The sequence below is a fragment of the Eucyclogobius newberryi genome, unplaced genomic scaffold (assembly GCF_026437365.1).
Source record: "Eucyclogobius newberryi isolate DKJ021-1_F unplaced genomic scaffold, fEucNew1.0.hap1 SCAF_7, whole genome shotgun sequence".
In the NCBI taxonomy this organism is placed as follows: Eukaryota; Metazoa; Chordata; class Actinopteri; order Gobiiformes; family Gobiidae; genus Eucyclogobius; species Eucyclogobius newberryi.
The window spans coordinates 30,608,461-30,630,909 of record NW_027316389.1 but is presented as its reverse complement, the minus strand read 5'-3'; the positions used below and the strand labels follow the sequence as shown (position 1 = coordinate 30,630,909).

The 22,449-nt window shown below is 37.3% G+C and overlaps 2 protein-coding genes across 2 annotated transcripts; both read left to right on the top strand.

Moving 5' to 3' along the window:
• Nucleotides 1–121: 121 nt before the first annotated feature.
• Nucleotides 122–9,641, top strand: LOC140349515 (troponin I, fast skeletal muscle-like). The gene is made up of 8 exons (XM_072435882.1): nt 122–190; nt 1,549–1,583; nt 2,701–2,740; nt 2,817–2,945; nt 3,543–3,632; nt 3,699–3,872; nt 4,369–4,447; nt 9,503–9,641. Exons 2-7 carry the CDS (start codon nt 1,576–1,578, stop codon nt 4,444–4,446), a joined length of 519 nt encoding a protein of 172 aa, XP_072291983.1. The 5' UTR covers nt 122–190; nt 1,549–1,575; the 3' UTR covers nt 4,447; nt 9,503–9,641.
• On the top strand, nt 5,987–9,448 carry LOC140349518 (troponin I, fast skeletal muscle-like). The gene is made up of 7 exons (XM_072435885.1): nt 5,987–6,037; nt 7,184–7,216; nt 7,848–7,884; nt 7,958–8,086; nt 8,252–8,341; nt 8,643–8,816; nt 9,374–9,448. The coding sequence occupies exons 2-7, from the start codon at nt 7,209–7,211 to the stop codon at nt 9,446–9,448; spliced, it is 513 nt and encodes a 170-aa protein (XP_072291986.1). The 5' UTR covers nt 5,987–6,037; nt 7,184–7,208.
• Nucleotides 9,642–22,449: the final 12,808 nt, after the last annotated feature.

Genomic DNA, 22,449 nt, shown 5'->3' with positions numbered 1-22,449 from the left:
TTGTTGTGGTATTTCTGGATCCCGGTGGCCCATTGGTCAGATACAGGTCCATACCATAAAGAGGACCGGCCCATGTGCTGAGCAAGCGCTTAAATACTAAAGTTTAATAGTTGGTGTTTGGACTCTCCTGTTCCTGTTTCCCCTCCTCTTTCTCCTCCTGTCGTTTCAGGCGGCGTCCATCTTCTGTTAGGTGAGCTTCTGATTATATTATTACGATTTTGTTGCAAGGGATGAAAAATAATGAGATGTTTTGTGATTAATACTGTAGGACTATAGCTTTAGTGTAAATGCTGGACCATTATCTTATTATTTTATAGGTGTATTATTCATTTCTGACCTAACAATTGCATTATCAACATGTTTATTTCTTTGTATTGCAATTATTTATATTAATATTCAGCATTTACAAGTTATTACAGCCTGCGTTGTGTTTAAAATAAAGTTTAAACATTGTACATTTCAACATTTAATCTGTTTTTTTCAAATGTTTTTGTGATTACAATCATTATTTCACACTATCTATTTTTCCATTTCTGATGATAGTCACGCTCCAACATGTTTTGTAGTTTTTGCAGTTGAATTGGTTTATCAGGGTCACCTTGACTTGCTCACGTTTCAAACTTAGATAACAGAGTTTGATAGAGCGATGAGAATTGGAAACAGCTTTTATTTAGGTCAAGGTCTAACACAATAGACGGACATTTTCAGCTCAAAATAATATGTTTACTAGTTCTGCTGAAGCGCAATATCATTCTAAAACTGTATAGGAAAGGCCACATTTTGTTCTGTTTACCATTTTTTTTAGTATCAATACTTTCTCAAATGACTCTCTAGTTTCGACACAAGTTTTAGTATCGATTATGATTTGATTTTTGATACAACCTTACCTTGAATTGGTGTTTTGTGCTCTGTAGAACTAACTAAACATGTATTTGAAGTATCGATACTCAAGTCAACAGGACGAAATGTGACCTTTCCTCAACAGTTTTAGAATGAGCAGTTTTAGAATACATGATAACATAAGTACCGGTAATATCATTTTGTGTTGAAAATGGCTACTGCATTAGTAGGTAGGTACTGAAATAAAGTTGTGAGTACCTTGACAACTAAAATCCTCAAACCGTGTTCCATTTAACTAAAGACATAAGGGTTTCCTTTGGGGATCACTGATGACATGGAGCTAATTGAGCATCCGTGTGTTTGCATTTGCCTTTAGCCTGGGAGAATCTTTATTGTTCGCGTGACTCTTGTTCTGTTTCGGGACGTTGCTCTTGGCGTGACATGCCTTCTGGATGTCGGGCGCAGTGTTAACGACCCCCCTCGGCCACATTTGGGTCCCTCTCTGTTGGATGTTAAATTCCAACGTGTCGCGTCAGAAATAAGGGCAACTGTCGAGGCCGGGCTCTGGCATCTGATCCGCCCGACACCCAGAGATCCCAAATTTAGCCCGTTTGTGATTGGCAGAAGGAGGCGGTGTTCTAGTGGAGGTGAAGGATCGATGGAGCGTGTTCTGTGCGAGGTCTAACTTCTGTTCATGTGTCCCAACAGAGTCTGAAGATATAAGCAGAGGCCAAAATGTCTGAGTAAGTTTACGACAGATTTATTTCAAATATACCTCACAAGTCAGAATGAAAGATGCTTTTTTTTGCAAGTTATGTATCAAAAAGTGTAATTTATTTAATCCCAATCCATTTACTAATTAAACATTGAGAAAATCCTGTAACAAGTTAATAGTTCAGTCAGTAAATAAACCAGGAAGCATATCCAACTCAACATTTTTCATTGTTTGCACAGTTCATCAATAGCATTTACTTATATTTCTTATTTCACCATGCTTGATCATCCAATCAAATCTAGCCTGGAGACATTCCATAATTTGACTCCAGATACAAAGATACAGAGGAGTTTGTTTCATTTAGTCAATATCACAACAAATTAAATATATCATAAGAATTGTAGAAGAAATGTAAATGTTTTAAAAAGGCAGATATTATTGATGAATTTCCATTTTAGTCCTTATTTAGCCTTTATTTGTCTTAAAATAAGGCATGTTTTGTTTTTGTAGAACTTAATTTATTGTTTGTTAAAGATATTTTAAAAGAGCATAATAATTTAAATGTTTAATATTGCAATGTGATATATTTAGTTTCTTCAGATTTTCCTATCTTAGGCTGCAGTTATGAGAAAAATGTATGATATTCCTTCACTAACTTTACTATTGCGATAACAATATTACTGCAATATTTAAATATATTTTTGGACACAATAAGTTCAGTTATGTTAAAACCAAAAATCACCATGCCTCAATTTACTAATTAAACTGTCTGGAAATTAATTTGAATTATTAAAAAAAAAAAATCTGTCACAAGAGCTTCGTGTTATTTGTATATATTTCTATTCTTGTAATTATTATGCAATTATATCTTTAGTCCATACTTGACTCAAACTTTTTTCTATAATTTACTTTAGTTATTGTTTAGTGAAGAACCTTTGAGTGTCCTGAAAGCACAAATACAACACGTATAATTATTGCATCATTTTTGTGATTAATTCTGCCGCCCTGGTCCCATCAATATAATGTGAATCACTTTTTTCACAATTTCTTCATTGTTTTTATAATTAAAGGTGGACAATATGTTCGCTAACCCAAAAAAAATCACTGTGTACTTAATTTTTTATTTTCTTTTTGTTTTTTTACAGGGCAAAGAAAATGACCTCGAGCCGCAGGCATCATCTGAAGGTACGTTACCAGGAGCAACAGCGGTGTATTTCTGTCTGTTTTCCCCTCCTGACCGAGTGCGTTGTGTCTCGTGCAGAGCTTGATGCTGCAGATCGCGGCGGGCTGGCTGGAGCAGGAGGCCAAGGACATAGCGGCTGCGAGAGAGGCCCACATCAATGAGCTCTGCCCTGCGCCGGACATGAGCGCAGACCAGGCCGCTCTCATGGTAAGAGGCCAAATATGTCAGTAATAAACTTCTTATTTAGCAATTTGAAGAAAAAAACACACACACAAACAACTGATGTGTGATTATTTTTAGTCTTGTAGTTTAGGTGACGTCACAATGTTTTATTTGTGGTTTTCTAAAACATTATACTCAGTTTTTCTTATCGATTACATTGCACTTTGCCATGAAATATCTACAGATAAATTATTGAACCTGATCATTTCTACAAGTGACTAAACTATTGAAAATAAAAAAAAACGCTGCATTTTAACAATCATTACTTTAGCGGTCCACTTCTGTATTAGATATTATTGGACTGCTAATGTTGTGATGTCATCTGAAACCCAGCAATAATTGTAATATAGTGACAATAAGGGGGGAAAAGATCAAGTTCAACATTTGTAGATTTTGATACTGTATTTCTAATGAAAACACCATGTAAACAATACAGAAAACACACACACAAAACACATTCAAGAATCTAAAAAGCATCAATACTTTTTACTTTTTCTTTAATTTATTCTTTCTTTCTTTCAAATTTGGCTCTATATTGTGTCATAACGCACATAAATAATGCGGTTTATTGTTTATTGACAGGAAATCTGCAAGAAAATTTATGCCCAGATTGACACCATTGACGATGCCAGGTACGACGTTGAGGCCAAAGTGCAGAAGACTGACAAAGAGGTAAAGGAAAAGTACTTTTACAAGGTTAGAAGTACAGGCCTCTGAGCTGCGTTTTATTTGTCCCAGATTGAGGACCTGAGGTTGAAGGTGGTGGAGCTGGCCGGAGTGAAGAAGCCCGCTCTGAAGAAAGTGCGTATGTCCGCTGACGCCATGCTCCAGGCTCTGCTCGGAGGCAAACACAAGGTCACCATGGATCTGAGGTCCAACCTGAAGCAGGTCAAGAAGGAGGTCAAAGAGGAGGTGAGGACTTGTTGTTATTGCATTTACTGTACACTGTAATTCTACACCGCAGGGGCGAATTGTGTAATCGCCCAAGTACAAGTATAAAGTCATTATTCTGCCCTTTTGTGGGTCATTTTATGGTATTTGAACCTCGACCAAGACATTTACAGGCACATTTAAGCACATTCCTCATGCGTTGTTAAAACATCATCTGAATATTGTCATCAAGATATTCTTTTTCCTCAATATTGCCCACTTCTTTTGACTTTGACTGCGCATACTCTCAAGCTTTTGGCTAATTCTCAAACCAAAGAAAAAAAAAACCTTAGACCCTAGATTACAATGTCTATTCCTTGACCAATAAGAAGACTGTTGCTTCTTAACTTACAATGAATAAACAACATTGACCAGATTGTCTTGTGTGTACTTTCACTTGCTTTATTTAAATGTAAAATATTGATTTGCTTCACATAGCAGTCCCACATCTCTTCTTTTCTCATCTTCTTTTTGGCAGAACACTGAAGCGGTCGGCGACTGGCGTAAGAACATTGAGGATAAAGCCGACAGGAAAAAGATGTTTGAGACTTCCTAAACTTCGGATGGATAAATCCCTGATGGGCTCGTGGGGCACAGCTGAGGTCTGAGTGGCTGGATATGATATGTTTGGAGACATTTTGTAAATTAAAGACTTGACTGATGCAGTTTATCAATATATACGTAGTTGAAGCAATTACAACATAACCTGACAGCTATGTACATATTCATGACAGATTCAAAAATAAACCGCTTACTTTTATCCATTTTTACTTCAAATTCTTGAATTTTACATTTCACTACCTGGTGGTAAAGACCGTTACAACGCTACTGTCTAATGTGGTGGATTTAGTGGAAAGTAGCGTGTGATTGGAGATTTATTCCCACAACATTACTGTCATATATAGAACGCAGACACATTATTAAATTAGCCCATTGCATGTCAAATCAAGTAAGAATTTTACAGTTTATCATTCTATAATAATCAACCCCTAGTTATCAAATATTTTTGTTAACAAAATATTTTTCATTATGTTGTTTAAAGGACACATATTGTGCAAAATTGACTTTCTTGAGCCTTTAACCATAAGATTGTTCCCGCTTCAGTCAGGCTTGTTTCATTAATCCTGGTTTATGAGGTCCTCTCCCTCTGTGTGCTCACAACACACTCAGTTTGTGACATCAAAGGGAGATAGATCTCCTGCACGCTTTTTAGCTCCACAAATAATCGCTGCTCACATTTTGGACATTTCTGCCATGAAATTGTGTTCATCACAATTGAACCTTTAGCATGTCGGGGCAAGCTAGCTTTTATTTTTAAATTTCTCCATAAAACTTCCAACTGCTGCCAGTAGATGGAGTTCTAACACAAATACTGATGAGGGAATTATTCACAGATATAAAGTAATGTATGCTTTTTGTAGATACATTATTTAAAACATGAGATACCAAAGCAAATGTACTCAAGAGCATGTTTAAAGACACTTTAAAGACACAAAATATATTTAAATGACTTAATGCCATTGACACATGCTAAAGCAAACCTTTTCTAAATTAATAATATCATAACAAACATGATATTCAGTAAATAAATAGCAGAATGAAACACTTTAGTATTTATTCAGTATCAATAATGAATCATGGAAGTTACTTTTTTGTTGTTTACAGCTCAAACCTGATCCACTAAAAGGAAATTTCTTTTACACAATAAAAATTGAGCCCAAAAGAAGATAGAAGAAAGCAATACACGGCCAATACTGAATGATTACAGCAATTTTGTTATTGGCTGATATTTATTATTATTTCATTTTTTTACAGACAAATGAGTAAAAATGTATGGATATAGTCATGACAGGAAGACTAAATTCAAAGTAGCTTGAATTCATAAATGCATTCCTGCTTCCCGTGTTAGTCTGGGACTGCTCAGATGGGGGTCTCGCCTGTCCCTGTCCCGTCGGGGAGGGCTCGGGGAAGGCTTGGTTGGATGTATTTCAGGAGCTCGTCGGCCCATTGGTCTGAAGGAGAAAGCGCTTCCATAAAGAGGATGGCGCTTATTGCCGATGCACCATATATACCCTTTTTCATTTTTCCCTGTCCGTGGCTTTGACAGAGTCCGTATCTTCCACTCGTCCTCTTCCTCCTCTCTACAGGTGAGGAAAAACCTTCTTTTTCTACATCTTTTCAAGCCTCTCTGAGAACAGCATCGCACACTTAGTCAAACGGCAGCCATCTTGGAATATCTATAATCTAAAAATGTTATTTGCGTTTGTCTCCACCTTTGACCTGTCCTGATTTTTCCTACAACTCACTTTCCGCTCGCTTGTGGATGACTTGTCACCTTTGGCTGACACATGTAGATCTATGCTTGAGTTTCTGTTTTATAGCTCTGAAGTTTGTATCATGTGGCTGGCTTGTGTTTCAAAGGTTCGCAAGTTTAAAATCAGGAAGTAAACTGTGATGTTAAAAAGTAATCCTGGCAAACAAAATAACAATTCATCAATTCATTTTTAATTTAAAAAGAACTGTCAGTTTAAAAACGTATTTGATCTTTTCACACATTAAAAAGGTGCATTTAGATTGACTCCTGTATTGAATAATTGTATTGACGATTCTGGCAATTTGTACTTTGATAGCTGACTGATATTAACAATGTTGTAGCATTTTGAAAAGGAGTAGTTTTTGAATCTTCAGCCTCAAAGCATGATTGCGTAAGTAATTTATTTATTTTTTAATGGAAAACAGAATTTTTCTTCATAAGGATGACTTATTGACAGAACGAGTTTTTTGTCTTTAAAGTGATTCTGATTGGCTGAGGACAAAGCCAATGACGGCTACAAAAACAGCAGGTCTGGAGATTAGAATGAGACAAATGAAAATAACAATAATAATAATAATAATAATAATAAAACATAGTCATAGTTTTGCTATAAAGCCGGAAATTTGTGAAATTCGAATAAACTCAAATGTGAAGCTACAATCCGTTGAATCTCTTCTCATAACTTGATTGCTTAATCACCACTGCTGTTAATTAAAAAACAGGTCATTAAGTTTTCCACATCCAAATGATTCAAAATGATCTACTGAGTTGTAAAGTGGCCACCTGATATCGCTGGTCCCAGTTTAGTCCAGAGTGGCGGCTCTTCAGCTGTGGTCCACGATCACGTTACAGCTGAAATATTTCTGTCCATTTCTCTCCACCTTCTCACTCAGAACATGCTGATCTCAGAGAACTTCAGCACCGAGTGACACCGAGTCACTGACTCTGACTAAAATAATGTGTGTCTCTCTCTGTGCAGGTCGTGAGCCTCAAAAACCGCAAAGATGTCTGAGTAAGTGCTGAAGAAACTCTATTGTGTCATGATTGCTGTGTTTTTATGCACTTTATTACAAGTTACTGTGATACAAAACAGCACAAATGTGAAAAAAAAAATCCTGAAATGTTAGTGGTTCAATCTAGTTAAAAACATTTTATTTTATAAATGTAATTTTATAATTTTCTAAAATGCTAGTAATTTTTCAAACATGTTTTATTCTGATTGTTATGCAATTCACATCTCAACAACATTGTACATTTATAATCAGTTTACATCAATTACAGAGAAAAAACATGGAAAATAAATCTATTCTAATCAAATAAGTTAATTAAGTAGAACGACACATGAGATTTAACTTAACTCTTAACTAAACAGGGACAAGTCAAGATACATTTGGTCTTATTAGTAATTAATATTAGGACTGCAACCATTAATCAACTATAAAAAGTAACTGCACTTGTATACCAGCAGCATTATTAATTAAAAATAAATAAAAAAAAACAATTAAAAAAATCCTTAATAATAGATTTAATTTGTAAATATTCTCTTCAGAATATGTATTTAAAAATCATTCATGACAGCCCTAATGAATGTGTACTGACCCAGCTAACATAAACACAATCCCATTCGACTTTCCTCTTGACAGGAAAAAGATGACGTCCAGCCGCAGGCATCACCTGAAGGTAAGATTGAAAACGTGTCCGTGTTTTAAAGGCTGGTGGTGAGAGTCTAACCGTGTCCGTGTTTCGTCTGTAGAGTGTGATCCTGCAGATCGCCATGAACTGGCTGGAGGAGGAGAAGAAGGAGATCGAGGCGGCCAAGGAGGCGTACTTGAACGAGAACTGTCCCAGCCTGGACTTGAGCGGGGACCAGGCTGCGCTCATGGTGAGACGCCGAGCCATCTCACTGTACAGCACCTAGTTACAACATAAGCGCTTTAGAGTAACATCCCTCAGTAACGTATTTATTAATTTTATATGTGCTTAAAATCTGTCATTCTCTCTTCAATCAGTGCAAATGTTGGTAATCTGATCTGGCTTGTGACAACAGGAGCTGGCAAAGAAAATTCACACTCAACTCGACAAGATTGATGACGATCGGTACGACGTCGAGGCCAAAGTGCAGAAGGCCGACAAAGAGGTAATTAATTCTTTTGCGACGGGCTTACGTTACAATACAAAAGAACAACAACAACAACAATGTGGGGGCATATTTAAGGCGTGTTCATTCTTCACAAACCACATCAAAATTGGGGTTAAATTGGGACTAAATCCAGAACCAAACCTAGACTAAAGCGGACCTTAAACAAAACAGGACCAAACCGAGGACCAAAGAGTGTAAACACAGCCTTAGAAAGAGTGACTGGTTAATCGTTCAGAATTTTGTCAAAATGAACCACAGATGCAAGATTTTAGAGTTGAATAGTGTGTTTTTGTCCCAGCTTGAGGATCTGAAGATTAAGGTAGTGGATCTTGTCGGAGTGAAGAAGCCCGCTCTGAAGAAAGTGCGTATGTCCGCTGACGCCATGCTCCAGGCTCTGCTCGGAGGCAAACACAAGGTCACCATGGATCTGAGGTCCAACCTGAAGCAGGTCAAGAAGGAGGTCAAAGAGGAGGTGAGGGTGCACTACAGGACTGGACTGTGCTATGGAGGACCTGGATGGAAGAATGGTTAGAGTATACTACATGTTATGGCTGAAGGACTCCCACATATATATATATATATTTTCCCAATCATAGCGTCTTACATGAGTTCATTAGGTGATGTTCCAGATTGTAGCAGAAGAGTTTCTGAGTAATACAACAGTAAACTGGCAGGACCTGATGTAGTTCAGATCAACATTTGTCTTTATCCAGTCCAGATATACGGTAAAAGCAGCTCTTAGGGTCAAAATGAGACCTCTGTGTGCGGTTTGAATCTAGTGTTTTATCCTCCGAGAACCAGGAAGTGCGCCATTAGCATAATTGCTGTGGTTAGCTTTACCGGGACCACAAAACTATGCTAGGAATGCGTTTGGAAAGTGGGGAATAACTTTGGGCCGCTACAAAACGCTTAAAACAGCCACAAACTTACTGTATGTGAGAGGTGGAAGGACACGGAGAAGGAAAGGCTGAGAAGTAAAGCAGAATGTTTTGAAGGAGAAGTTGAGGGTTGTTTCTGCTTCTGTTTCAGAACACAGAGGCGGGCGACTGGCGTAAGAACATTGAAGACAAGGCTGACAGGAAGAAGATGTTCGAGACTAGCTAAAGACATTTTCATTTCATACTTAAAGTCTGGCACACACCAGAAGATGTTCGAGACCTCCTAAACTCCCAAACTCTGCGTCTGAATGTGTCTTAAATCTGCAGCTCAAACCAGCCCTGAGCGCCCAAAGGAAAGTGGACAGTGATCACGTGTTTTTTAAAGGTTGTTTTTGCACTTTGCCCGAGAGAAAGAGAGGGAGAGGAGAGAGGGAGAGGAGAGAGGGATGGAGAGGAGAGAGGGAGGGGAGAAGCACCAAGAGTTTCTGAAGGTTCACAATCGTCCCCAAGTCTGAACCTCACTCACAGGAACACAATCTGTACCAACAATAAAGTCTTATGTGGATAAACAAGTGTCAAGTGTGGCTTTTTATGATAATGACAATGACTTTATTTCAGAATATAATATTGGTTTAAAATAAATGATAAAAGGGCAACATGTGCAACGTAAAATACAATTGTATATATTTCAACACTGATATAAAATTGATTGTCTTATATGTAATAAAAATACATTTTTTAAAGAAATGTACATTATTTTACTGATGTTTTTCTTTCATCTTTAATTTTTATTTCATTATACATCCACTCAATTGTGTCGTCGTGAACTGCCATAAAAATGCATAAATACATATAATATGAATACAACACTATGTGCAGCAGTGTCAACAAACACAAAGCGGCCAAGTAAGTAAGAAAAGCCTATTGAAAAGGAGATTGAGAAGCAATATTTGATGGTGATTTTAACATTCATTCATTTGTTTTTTTATGGATAGTGACTCCCAGCTTCTATGAGTTTCTATGAGCTTCTAGATGAAGTATACATTTACTAACTGGGAAAAAAAATGAATATACTTTTACACTGTCATTACAAATGGTCAACAGCCATTATGTTCTGGTACAAACACACAAACACACACACACGCACACACACACACACACACACACACACACACACACACACACACACAGTTGTGAGGCGGGTTAAGTGTCTTGCCCAAGGACACAACAGCAATATGCACTAGTAGGAGTGAGAAATTGCCAACACTGCACCGACTGAGATAACTATACATTTGTTAGACTTAATAAAGTATAATAAATCATATCGGCATTAGCTAATCGTTTATTGATAATAATGATTCCTGTGTAATAACTACTTAATTAATACTTATAATTTAATACGACATTCTTTTCATATAGTGTTACCCTCTTTGATGAAAATGCTATGCAGGGCAAAGCTAATTGGGACGAGTTACAGTTTCATATTTGTTTATTTTTCATTCTCACATAAAGAGTGGCCAAAGTTCAACACTGAGCTGGAGGCGGGAGAGCAGTATATCATCACAAAGGAATGGTTGTCAGTTGACTTTATAAACACATCTGGGTTATTGAAGTGACATATAATGTTTCTACCCCCAGGTATTAAAGGAACTGTGTATCTGTCTGTTCTTGTCCCACTGGTTTAGAACTTGTGTTTTTATGACCTGTAGATATTAGACGTATCGTTCTCCTTCTCAGTGTAGAATCATTATAATTTAACAACAATTCATTTTATTTAATGGCACCTTTCAGGACATCCAAGAACATCTCACAATCAAACAACACAGATTGGTGATGTTCACACAGTATGTACGGTTCTTTTAAACTCTAACATACATAGATCATCATTTTATATTTTGTTCATTGTAAACCGCAGTTTTGAACATAATGGCTTAATAATAGAAACAAGTCCATTGTCTTCCTGTTCCAAACCACATAACCAGGCAGCGTGACACTTTTGAACCTATATATGTATATGTATTATGTATGTGTATGTGTATATGTATATGTATGTGTATATGTATGTGTATATGTATGTGTATATGTATGTGTATATGTATGTGTATATGTATGTGTATATGTATGTGTATGTGCATATGTATATATGTATATGTATTATGTATATGTATTATGTATATGTATGTGTATGTGTATATGTATATATGTATATGTATTATGTATATGTATTATGTATATGTATGTGTATGTGTATATGTATGTGTATATGTATGTGTATATGTATGTGTATGTGCATATGTATATATGTATATGTATTATGTATATGTATTATGTATATGTATGTGTATGTGTATATGTATATGTATGTGTATATGTATGTGTATATGCATATGTATATATGTGTATGTGTATATGTATATGTATATGTATATGTATGTGTATATGTATGTGTATGTGTATATTCATGTGTATATGTATATGTATGACTTGCATAGTCTTTTGTCTATGATTTGTCCTTAATAGTCCGATTTGGTTTATTAGCTCTTCATGTTTTGACACTTTATGAACCTAATGTGACTAAGCATGAACACCTAATGGACCTAATGTGACTAAGCATGAACACCCAATGAACCTAATGTGACTAAGCATGAACACCCAATGAACCTAATGTGACTAAGCATGAACACCTAATGGACCTAATGTGACTAAGCATGAACACCCAATGAACCTAATATGACTAAGCATGAACACCTAATGAACCTAATGTGACTAAGCATGAACACCTTATGAACCTAATGTGACTAAGCATGAAAACCCAATGAACCTAATGTGACTAAGCATGAACACCTCATGAACCTAATGTGACTAAGCATGAACACCCAATGAACCTAATGTGACTAAGCATGAACACCTAATGGACCTAATGTGACTAAGCATGAACACCCAATGAACCTAATGTGACTAAGCATGAACACCCAATGAACCTAATGTGACTAAGCATGAACACCTCATGAACCTAATGTGACTAAGCATGAACACCCAATGAACCTAATATGACTAAGCATGAACACCCAATGAACCTAATGTGACTAAGCATGAACACCTAATGGACCTAATGTGACTAAGCATGAACACCTTATGAACCTAATGTGACTAAGCATGAACACCCAATGAACCTAATGTGACTAAGCATGAACACCTAATGGACCTAATGTGACTAAGCATGAACACCTAATGGACCTAATGTGACTAAGCATGAACACCCAATGAACCTAATGTGACTAAGCATGAACACCCTATGAACCTAATGTGACTAAGCATGAATACCTAATGGACCTAATGTGACTAAGCATGAACACCTAATGGACCTAATGTGACTAAGCATGAACACCTAATGAACCTAATGTGACTAAGTATGAACACCTAATGAACCTAAACTGACTAAGCATGAACACCTAATGAACCTAATGTGACTAAGCATGAACACCTAATGGACCTAATGTGACTAAGCATGAACACCTAATGAACCTAATGTGACTAAGCATGAACACCCAATGAACATAATGTGACTAAGCATGAACACCTAATGGACCTAATGTGACTAAGCATGAACACCTAATGGGCCTAATGTGACTAAGCATGAACACCCAATGAACCTAAACTGACTAAGCATGAACACCTAATGAACCTAAACTGACTAAGCATGAACACCTAATGAACCTAATGTGACTAAGCATGAACACCTAATGAACCTAATGTGACTAAGCATGAACACCTAATGAACCTAAACTGACTAAGCATGAACACCTAATGAACCTAATGTGACTAAGCATGTACACCTAATGAACCTATACTGACTAAGCATGAACACCTAATGAACCTAATGTGACTAAGCATGAACACCTAATGAACCTAATGTGACTAAGCATGAACACCTCATGAACCTAATGTGACTAAGCATGAACACCCAATGAACCTAATATGACTAAGCATGAACACCCAATGAACCTAATGTGACTAAGCATGAACACCTAATGGACCTAATGTGACTAAGCATGAACACCTTATGAACCTAATGTGACTAAGCATGAACACCCAATGAACCTAATGTGACTAAGCATGAACACCTAATGGACCTAATGTGACTAAGCATGAACACCTAATGGACCTAATGTGACTAAGCATGAACACCTAATGGACCTAATGTGACTAAGCATGAACACCCAATGAACCTAATGTGACTAAGCATGAACACCTAATGAACCTAATGTGACTAAGCATGAACACCTAATGAACCTAATATGACTAAGCATGAACACCTAATGAACCTAATGTGACTAAGCATGAACACCTAATGAACCTAATGTGACTAAGCATGAACACCTAATGGACCTAATGTGACTAAGCATGAACACCTAATGGACCTAATGTGACTAAGCATGAACACCTAATGGACCTAATGTGACTAAGCATGAACACCTAATGGACCTAATGTGACTAAGCATGAACACCTAATGGACCTAATGTGACTAAGCATGAACACCTAATGGACCTAATGTGACTAAGCATGAACACCTAATGAACCTAAACTGACTAAGCATGAACACCTAATGAACCTAATGTGACTAAGCATGAACACCTCATGAACCTAATGTAACTAAGCAGGAACACCGCATGAACCTAATGTGACTAAGCATGTACACCTAATGAACCTATACTGACTAAGCATGAACACCTAATGAACCTAATGTGACTAAGCATGTACACCTAATGAACCTATACTGACTAAGCATGAACACCTAATGAACCTAATGTGACTAAGCATGAACACCTCATGAACCTAATGTGACTAAGCATGAACACCCAATGAACCTAATATGACTAAGCATGAACACCCAATGAACCTAATGTGACTAAGCATGAACACCTAATGGACCTAATGTGACTAAGCATGAACACCTTATGAACCTAATGTGACTAAGCATGAACACCCAATGAACCTAATGTGACTAAGCATGAACACCTAATGGACCTAATGTGACTAAGCATGAACACCTAATGGACCTAATGTGACTAAGCATGAACACCTAATGGACCTAATGTGACTAAGCATGAACACCCAATGAACCTAATGTGACTAAGCATGAACACCTAATGAACCTAATGTGACTAAGCATGAACACCTAATGAACCTAATATGACTAAGCATGAACACCTAATGAACCTAATGTGACTAAGCATGAACACCTAATGAACCTAATGTGACTAAGCATGAACACCTAATGAACCTAATGTGACTAAGCATGAACACCTAATGGACCTAATGTGACTAAGCATGAACACCTAATGGACCTAATGTGACTAAGCATGAACACCTAATGGACCTAATGTGACTAAGCATGAACACCTAATGGACCTAATGTGACTAAGCATGAACACCTAATGGACCTAATGTGACTAAGCATGAACACCTAATGGACCTAATGTGACTAAGCATGAACACCTAATGAACCTAAACTGACTAAGCATGAACACCTAATGAACCTAATGTGACTAAGCATGAACACCTCATGAACCTAATGTAACTAAGCATGAACACCTCATGAACCTAATGTGACTAAGCATGTACACCTAATGAACCTATACTGACTAAGCATGAACACCTAATGAACCTAATGTGACTAAGCATGAACACCTAATGAACCTAATATGACTAAGCATGAACACCTAATGAACCTAATGTGACTAAGCATGAACACCTAATGAACCTAATATGACTAAGCATGAACACCTAATGAACCTAATGTGACTAAGCATGAACACCCAATGAACCTAATGTGACTAAGCATGAACACCCAATGAACCTAATGTGACTAAGCATGAACACCTAATGAACCTAATGTGACTAAGCATGAACACCTAATGAACCTAATGTGACTAAGCATGAACACCTAATGAACCTAATATGACTAAGCATGAACACCCAATGAACCTAATGTGACTAAGCATGAACACCCAATGAACCTAATGTGACTAAGCATGAACACCTAATGAACCTAATGTGACTAAGCATGAACACCTAATGAACCTAATATGACTAAGCATGAACACCTAATGAACCTAATGTGACTAAGCATGAACACCTAATGAACCTAATGTGACTAAGCATGAACACCTAATGAACCTAATATGACTAAGCATGAACACCTAATGAACCTAATGTGACTAAGCATGAACACCTAATGGACCTAATATGACTAAGCATGAACACCTAATGAACCTAATGTGACTAAGCATGAACACCTAATGAACCTAATGTGACTAAGCATGAACACCTAATGGACCTAATGTAACTAAGCATGAACACCTAATGGACCTAATATGACTAAGCATGAACACCTAATGAACCTAATGTGACTAAGCATGAACACCTAATGAACCTAATATGACTAAGCATGAACACCTAATGAACCTAATGTGACTAAGCATGAACACCTAATGAACCTAATATGACTAAGCATGAACACCTTATGAACCTAAACTACCGGAATGATCACAAATACAAACAGTGGGTGAAGATAGTTGTTTTTCTTCATTTGCTGGACAATTTAACATGATTCTGTTTTTGTTCCTGTTGGATACTTATCGAGTGCCTTGAAATAAACAGTAGATAAATATTGCTTAGTGAAGTAGAGTTATATTAAAGTTTTATATTTGTTGAATGCTTAGTAGACTGCTCCATCTGGTGCAGCGAGAGCGTCTCTTCTTGTTAGCTCAGTGCTCAGCTCAGTGCTCAGTGTGCGCTGCAGCTCCTTGTATGGAGCTTCCTTCAGCCTGGTTCACAAGTCTCTTCTGGATCTTAGGTTTCTTCTGGAGCTAACTTTATCTCCTCGGCCAGTGGGAGTGTCACCACGAGCCTGCAGTGATATTTAAGACAGGTGACTTCACTGAGAGAGAGACGACGAAAGTATTTCAAGTATTTGAGCTGTTGAGCCACAAACATGAGCAAAAACACGTCATTGTCGTGTAATTTGTGACTTAACTGCAATTAAACCAATAAAGTCATTTTGCACCTCATAACATCAATCATTTTTGTTTTTATTGAACTTTTGAGTGTAATTCCAGTTTATTCCAAAGTAACAAAAGCTGTTACTCTTTTAATTAAAGCCCATTAACATATTTAAACATTTAGTTAAATCGTTAATCCCAGTTTAGTCTTATTTTGTGCTCTTATCCTGATTAAAAATGATTCCTTGGTATTTCTAAAACGTAACGTACACCAGGGCAAAGCTTGGCTAATTTACAAAATACCGTAGTATTTGACATTTAATTTATTTGTTCTTTGTGTGTAAATACTCCCTAAAGTACATAGATTGAATTCTGTGTCTCCGTAGTGTGATGTTTAGGAACAAAGCACTTCTTATAGTCACTTTCAACTTTCATTTATTCATTTTTATATATGTTTAAGTACAATGCCACCAAATTTCATAAAGTAATGTTAAAACCTGTCATATTCACTTTAACAACTCTTTAAACAACTCACTTTAAACTCTGGATCAGGTTTCAGAGGCCCTGGCCCCCCTGAGGCCCCCCTGAGGCTCCCTGAGGCCCCCCTGAGGCTCCCTGAGGCCCCCCTGAGGCCCCCTTGAGGCTCCCCTGAGGTCCCCCTGAGGCCCCCCCTGAGGCCCCCCTGAGGCTCCCCTGAGGCTCCCCTGAGGTCCCCCTGAGGCCCCCCCTGAGGCCCCCTGAGGCCCCCCTGAGGTCCCCCCGAGGCCCCCTGAGGCCCCCCTGACGTTGGGACCTCTGTGCTTCAGTCCCTCATGTGTTTGCACCTCCTTCCCACCTGCTGCCTCTCCTCCTGGGCCGTGTCCTGTCACTGGTCACTCACTCATGCACTGGTCATTATTCACTACATTTCAACAATGTGAAATAATGAATCTTATTTTCATCTCAGAATCTATGTCTTTATTCTGTCTGGTTTGTGGTCTGCTGGAGGAAAGCAGCAGAGTGCGTCTGAAACGGTCGAGGTATAATCAAAACAGAAACTAAACTCTACTGAACCCAATGCACAGGACAGAGTTCAATAAAACATCTCCCGACCTAATGCTTGTTCTAATGATAAAAATGAAGAAGCATGAATTTAATACAAAACAACAATAGTGGTGTTTATGTTCCTATGCTCGTTTAACAGACATGAGTTTGTACTATTTCATAACGGCTGTGATGACCTTATGACCCCCACTGTCTCGTCTCTGGTGCAAGTTGCTGTCTCGTCTCTGTAACTCTTTCTGTTTCCATCACATTTTCAAACCTCTGGACCAACATTTATTTGATATTTTATTATGTATCAGTTGGAATTAGGAGATATTGTATTTTAGATTTCCATTCAAACTCTTGCATAAAATACTATTTAGCTTTTTATGTCCTTTAAACGATTCCTGCCAGTTTTTCTTTGAGATTTTAATAAATACTTCTTTCTCCCATTTGTTCTTAATATCCTCTGATTCCAACGGCAGGGCATTGTAGTATTTTAAATTAATTTATAACATTTCCCTACAGATGCATTCTTATTCCATATGTTTTGTGGGAAACTGTAACTTTTGATTTGTAAAAACTTATATTAATATCTTGTGCAACTGTGTTAAACTAAATGTGCTTTTTATTTGTTCAAACGATTCCTTCTCTTTCCACAAACAGAAGCCTCCATTTGAAATCCTCCATCGATCAACAGAGAAACGCTTATGCCACAGAAAAATGTGTTAGTAAAGTTTTGCCTCCAGTTTTCAGTCCAGGGCCCGTAATGAAACAGAATCTCAAACACACACGGGACCAGGACAACAGCCGCTTGACTCTGCTGTGCACATCATTTCTTTTTGCACAAATGCTGCCCTACGCTCAATGCTGGATTGTCACTTTCACTGCAAAAATAGTGACAGCTTCTAAAATGATCCTGTTCTATAGCAACGATCGGTTTCAAAAACCTGGCACACAGCAAAAATCATTGTATATACTGAGACTTACGGCCAGCTATTTGCAGGAGATTCTATACAATTGAATACAATGAAATGGCTAATCTTACACATTCAATACATATTTATTGCCCAATGCGACCTTGACCGGTGGAGTATCCCAAAGGTCAATCCTGTTCAACGTGTCATTAGGCCAGTTGATAAGCAGAAATAATAATGTGTCCTATTACAACGATGCAGACGACACTCAGATCTATGTTGAACATGGTGAATATGGACCAGTGGATTCACTGTCACTGCATCCAACAGATCAGTTTGTGGATGCAAAACAACTTCCTCCAGCTGAACTCTGAAACCTGCAAATCAAGTTAGAAATCTGAGGGTAATAATAGACTCAGACTTGAACTTTAGCCGCGTCAAATCAAAAACATCAGCAGCTTTCTAAAAACATTGCAAAATCAAAAATATAGCGTCCAAACCAGACTTAGAGAGACTTATCCATGCGTTTGTCTCCAGTAGATTAGACTACAGTAACGGCCGCTCACTGGCCTCTTCAAACGAGTTGTAAAACAGCTGCAGTACATCCAGAACGCTGCTGCTCGGGTCCTGACCAGAACCAGGAAGTACCATCACATTAGTCCTGTTCTCAGGTCTCTGCACTGCCCCCTGTGGCTCAGAGAATAGACTTTAAAGCAGCTCTGCTTGTGTACAAGTCATGTTTGTTCAAAATAAAAATTATATGTTTTCACAGTTTTCCTGCTAATCTTAGCGACAACAGCCTAAATCCCGCCCTCTGAGTTTGACGAGTGAGTCTCACCATGAAATGAATGACACATTTGATTGATTAATTGTGCAATTGTAATTAATTCATTACATACATGATTGATTGATTTATTTGATTGATTGATTGATTAATTAATTAATTAATTAATTGACCATGCATTTAGGCTCAGAAATCCTCCATATCATTAAGAATGTAAAATCTGGATTAATTGATATTTTCATGGCCTTGCAAATTGATTTGGACATAATATAATTTTAACCCACAAATTTTACATCTTCTCTTAACTCTTCTCTTTGTGTTACTTTTCGACTAGAAGTATTTTGTGTGTAATTGTGCGATTGTGTAACAGCTGAAGTGGACCTGACAGATATACATTATCACACACACACACACACACACACTGGACGGGTGGCTGGGAACAGGGGGCAAAGTTCAAGATAAGATAAGAGATATTCCTTTATTGTCCCACATGGGGAAATTTCATAAAGCCAACGCTCAAATTAAAAGGACAAGGTGGTATTTTGAGAGAAGCGCATGTGAAACGTGATGTGTAAACATACAAATTGTATAGTTTTGTGGGCATCTTCTGACTATACTGGTAATGCTAAATAGTAGTTGTTATTATTATTATTAGTAGTAATATTAATAGTTTTTGAAGTCATGAGAATGGGTTGATTTTAGATTTCTTTCATTTTTTTTCTTTCATCTACTTTGTTCCCTCATGTGAAGAAGCTTGTTTCTGAGCTGAATACTCTTGCCAGTAGGGGGCGCATTTGATCTGCTTTTGCACTCGGAAGAAACCATTTCAATCTCAAACCAACCAAGCTTCACTGAATGAGCTGAACAGAAATGAAAAACAACAACAACATCAACATCAACATCAACAACAACAACAACAACAACAACAACAACAACAACAACAACATACATTTCTCAGCCTTTATTCACAGGGATTTATAGACTCTACCTAAAAAAACACACACAAAAAACTATGATTAGAAAAAAATGTATGCATTTTATAGAACAATTTCCTGTATTTCATCAAACCACCACAAGGACAACAACAACAACAACAACAACAACAACAACAACAACAACACAAAAGAAACACAGGACCGCCAACACTACAATATGACTTTCTGATCTGACTCATTCAAATCATGTTGTATTATATTGTTTGTGATACAATTCTATTCATATGTATATATATATATATATTTTCAGTTTTAACATTTCCAAACCAAACCACGGAACTTAAAAGAAAAACAAAAAAACAGAAGACCAACACAACTCTCAGCACAAACTGTCCAACGTTCATGTCCAAACTAGTCCAAAGTCAGATAAATAAGTCCATTTCCAAATTACGTCAGAAGGTCATTTTTTCCATGTTTTGAATATCAATTACAATTTCAGTCCATTCTTTGATTGTTCGTGCATTTTGTGTCATCCATTTGTAATGTCCTTCTTTTCCACTTCCAAACATGTGTTCCAAAGGTATCCACCCATTGTGTCCATGGCAGTTTTGAGGCCCAAATACATAGTTCTGAAGTCAAAACTGAAAACACTTTGCAAAGCTTTGTTAATAACACCCATATTCCTGAACACACGGACGTTCTCCAAACACGTGATAATGATGGGCCACTTGGCAACCACAGTTTGTCCAGCAACCAGTGTTTCTTTGTGATGTAGAACTTCAACATGACGTTATATAATACTGTCATACATTTTTACATCAGAATTATAAGATAAGCTAAAATAATCCTTTAATATCCACACAAGGGGAAATTTCGTTGTTACAACGCAGTAGAACAGGAGGAAAGGACAGATTATAGGAAGTTTCAGAAACACTCTTAATAGAACTCTTATGAACAAAACAAAAAAAACTCCTATTAACAAAACTCCTCTCCTATTTTAATAGGGAATGGAGGGGGGGACATAAAATAAAATAATATTTTCTCCAAACATGTGATTTCATTGTAAATAAATATATGTTCCCATTATTCATCCGTCAAAACAAAATGATCTTCTGTTTCCCACTTACTTTTATTATGTAGTAGAATATCTGTCCAGATTATTAACACATTTATAGATATTCTTCTTCTTTCTATCAGAGGTTTGTCTCTCTAACTTCTGATCAACTGCTGCCCCTGTTGGAAATCTCTTTATGAGTGAAATGCATGTATTTCCCTTTCTATTAGAACCGTTCTAACATGTGATTTGAATGTGTCACATTCACGTCTCCTCGTGCATGTAAGCACTTTCTCTCCGCCGCTCTGATATTGCCTCATATATTCCCCTCGTCCCAGTGTGACTTAAACGCCTTCGTTGTTTTTTCCATGTCCTCACCTCTCCGTCTGGTGACTGCAGAGCACGACCTCGCTGTAAAGTCATTTAGCCTGATTATGTCCAGCCCGAGGACCGAGGGAGGTCGCTGTTAAACTTAGAACTAGGTCGTTACATTTAGTGCCTTTAAAAAGCTCATTAACACGGCAGCGTTTGGCCCACATGGTTTCACTTTCAGTAGCTCTCAGCAGATCTTAAGTGGAGCTGAGTGTTGTTACAGAGCGTTCTGCAGAGGGGGGGTCAACATTTGTACTCAAGTAAGTCAGTTAAAGACGCTGTAACAGACGTTTGCGGCATTAAAAAACGTGAAAAATAATTAATTGTAAACCTTTTTTTTTTCCAGGTGAAGCTTACTCCTCACTTTCTTACATATTACGAGCGTCCTTATTATTCATAGCGGTGAGTTTGTAAGTGCTTTTCGCAGCTTTCATAGGCAGAGCTTTGTGTCAAGGTAAAGCTAACAACAACTAGCATGCTAACAGCTGGTTCTCGGATGATGCAGACAGGACACAGCGGTCTCATTTAGACCCTGAGAGCCTGCTCTTACAACTTATGTTTTCATTTATTAACCTTTATTTAAACAAAGTACAAACTCATTGAGATCGAAGGGCAAAGGTGAAAATACAGCACAAAAATCATGAAACAATTAACACAATTTAGGAATTTACTTTTAAAAGCACAATATAGTTGATTTTTCTCAACTACATGGAAAGGAAACGGGGCACAACCACTTTATTATAATTTATGTAGGAGGGAAATTTTTTTTCTAACAGATAAAATATTAAAGCTGCAGTATGTAACTTTTCTGAAGCATCTGTTGGTCTCCATGGAGATTCCTTTGCCTGTAACGTTCCACAGTATGATAATGATGGTAATGTTTCTTTCATTTTTTTCATGACTTTTTTTTTTCTAATTTCTCAAAAATACTTTGAACAACATGCGTCCTTACTGTGGTCGGGCTCGCCTTTCCACAGATCTGACTTGTAACTTGTAAAGGAGCGGTGCAAGAAACACAAAACCTTAACTCATTTAATACTGTCAAAAGAGCTGTAACAATAACCAAAATATATTGATATTTTACCGCCAATCTAATAATATTGTGGGCTGTCACAATACCAGCGAGGCACTACATAG

Excerpts from the sequence above, each read along its gene's own strand:
- LOC140349515 (XM_072435882.1), top strand. Across the intron at positions 2,946-3,542 it reads CAGACCAGGCCGCTCTCATG|GAAATCTGCAAGAAAATTTA; the intron begins GTAAGAGGCCAA and ends GTTTATTGACAG. Across the intron at positions 3,633-3,698 it reads TGCAGAAGACTGACAAAGAG|ATTGAGGACCTGAGGTTGAA; the intron begins GTAAAGGAAAAG and ends TATTTGTCCCAG.
- LOC140349518 (XM_072435885.1), top strand. Across the intron at positions 7,885-7,957 it reads GCCGCAGGCATCACCTGAAG|AGTGTGATCCTGCAGATCGC; the intron begins GTAAGATTGAAA and ends TTTCGTCTGTAG. Across the intron at positions 8,817-9,373 it reads AGAAGGAGGTCAAAGAGGAG|AACACAGAGGCGGGCGACTG; the intron begins GTGAGGGTGCAC and ends CTTCTGTTTCAG.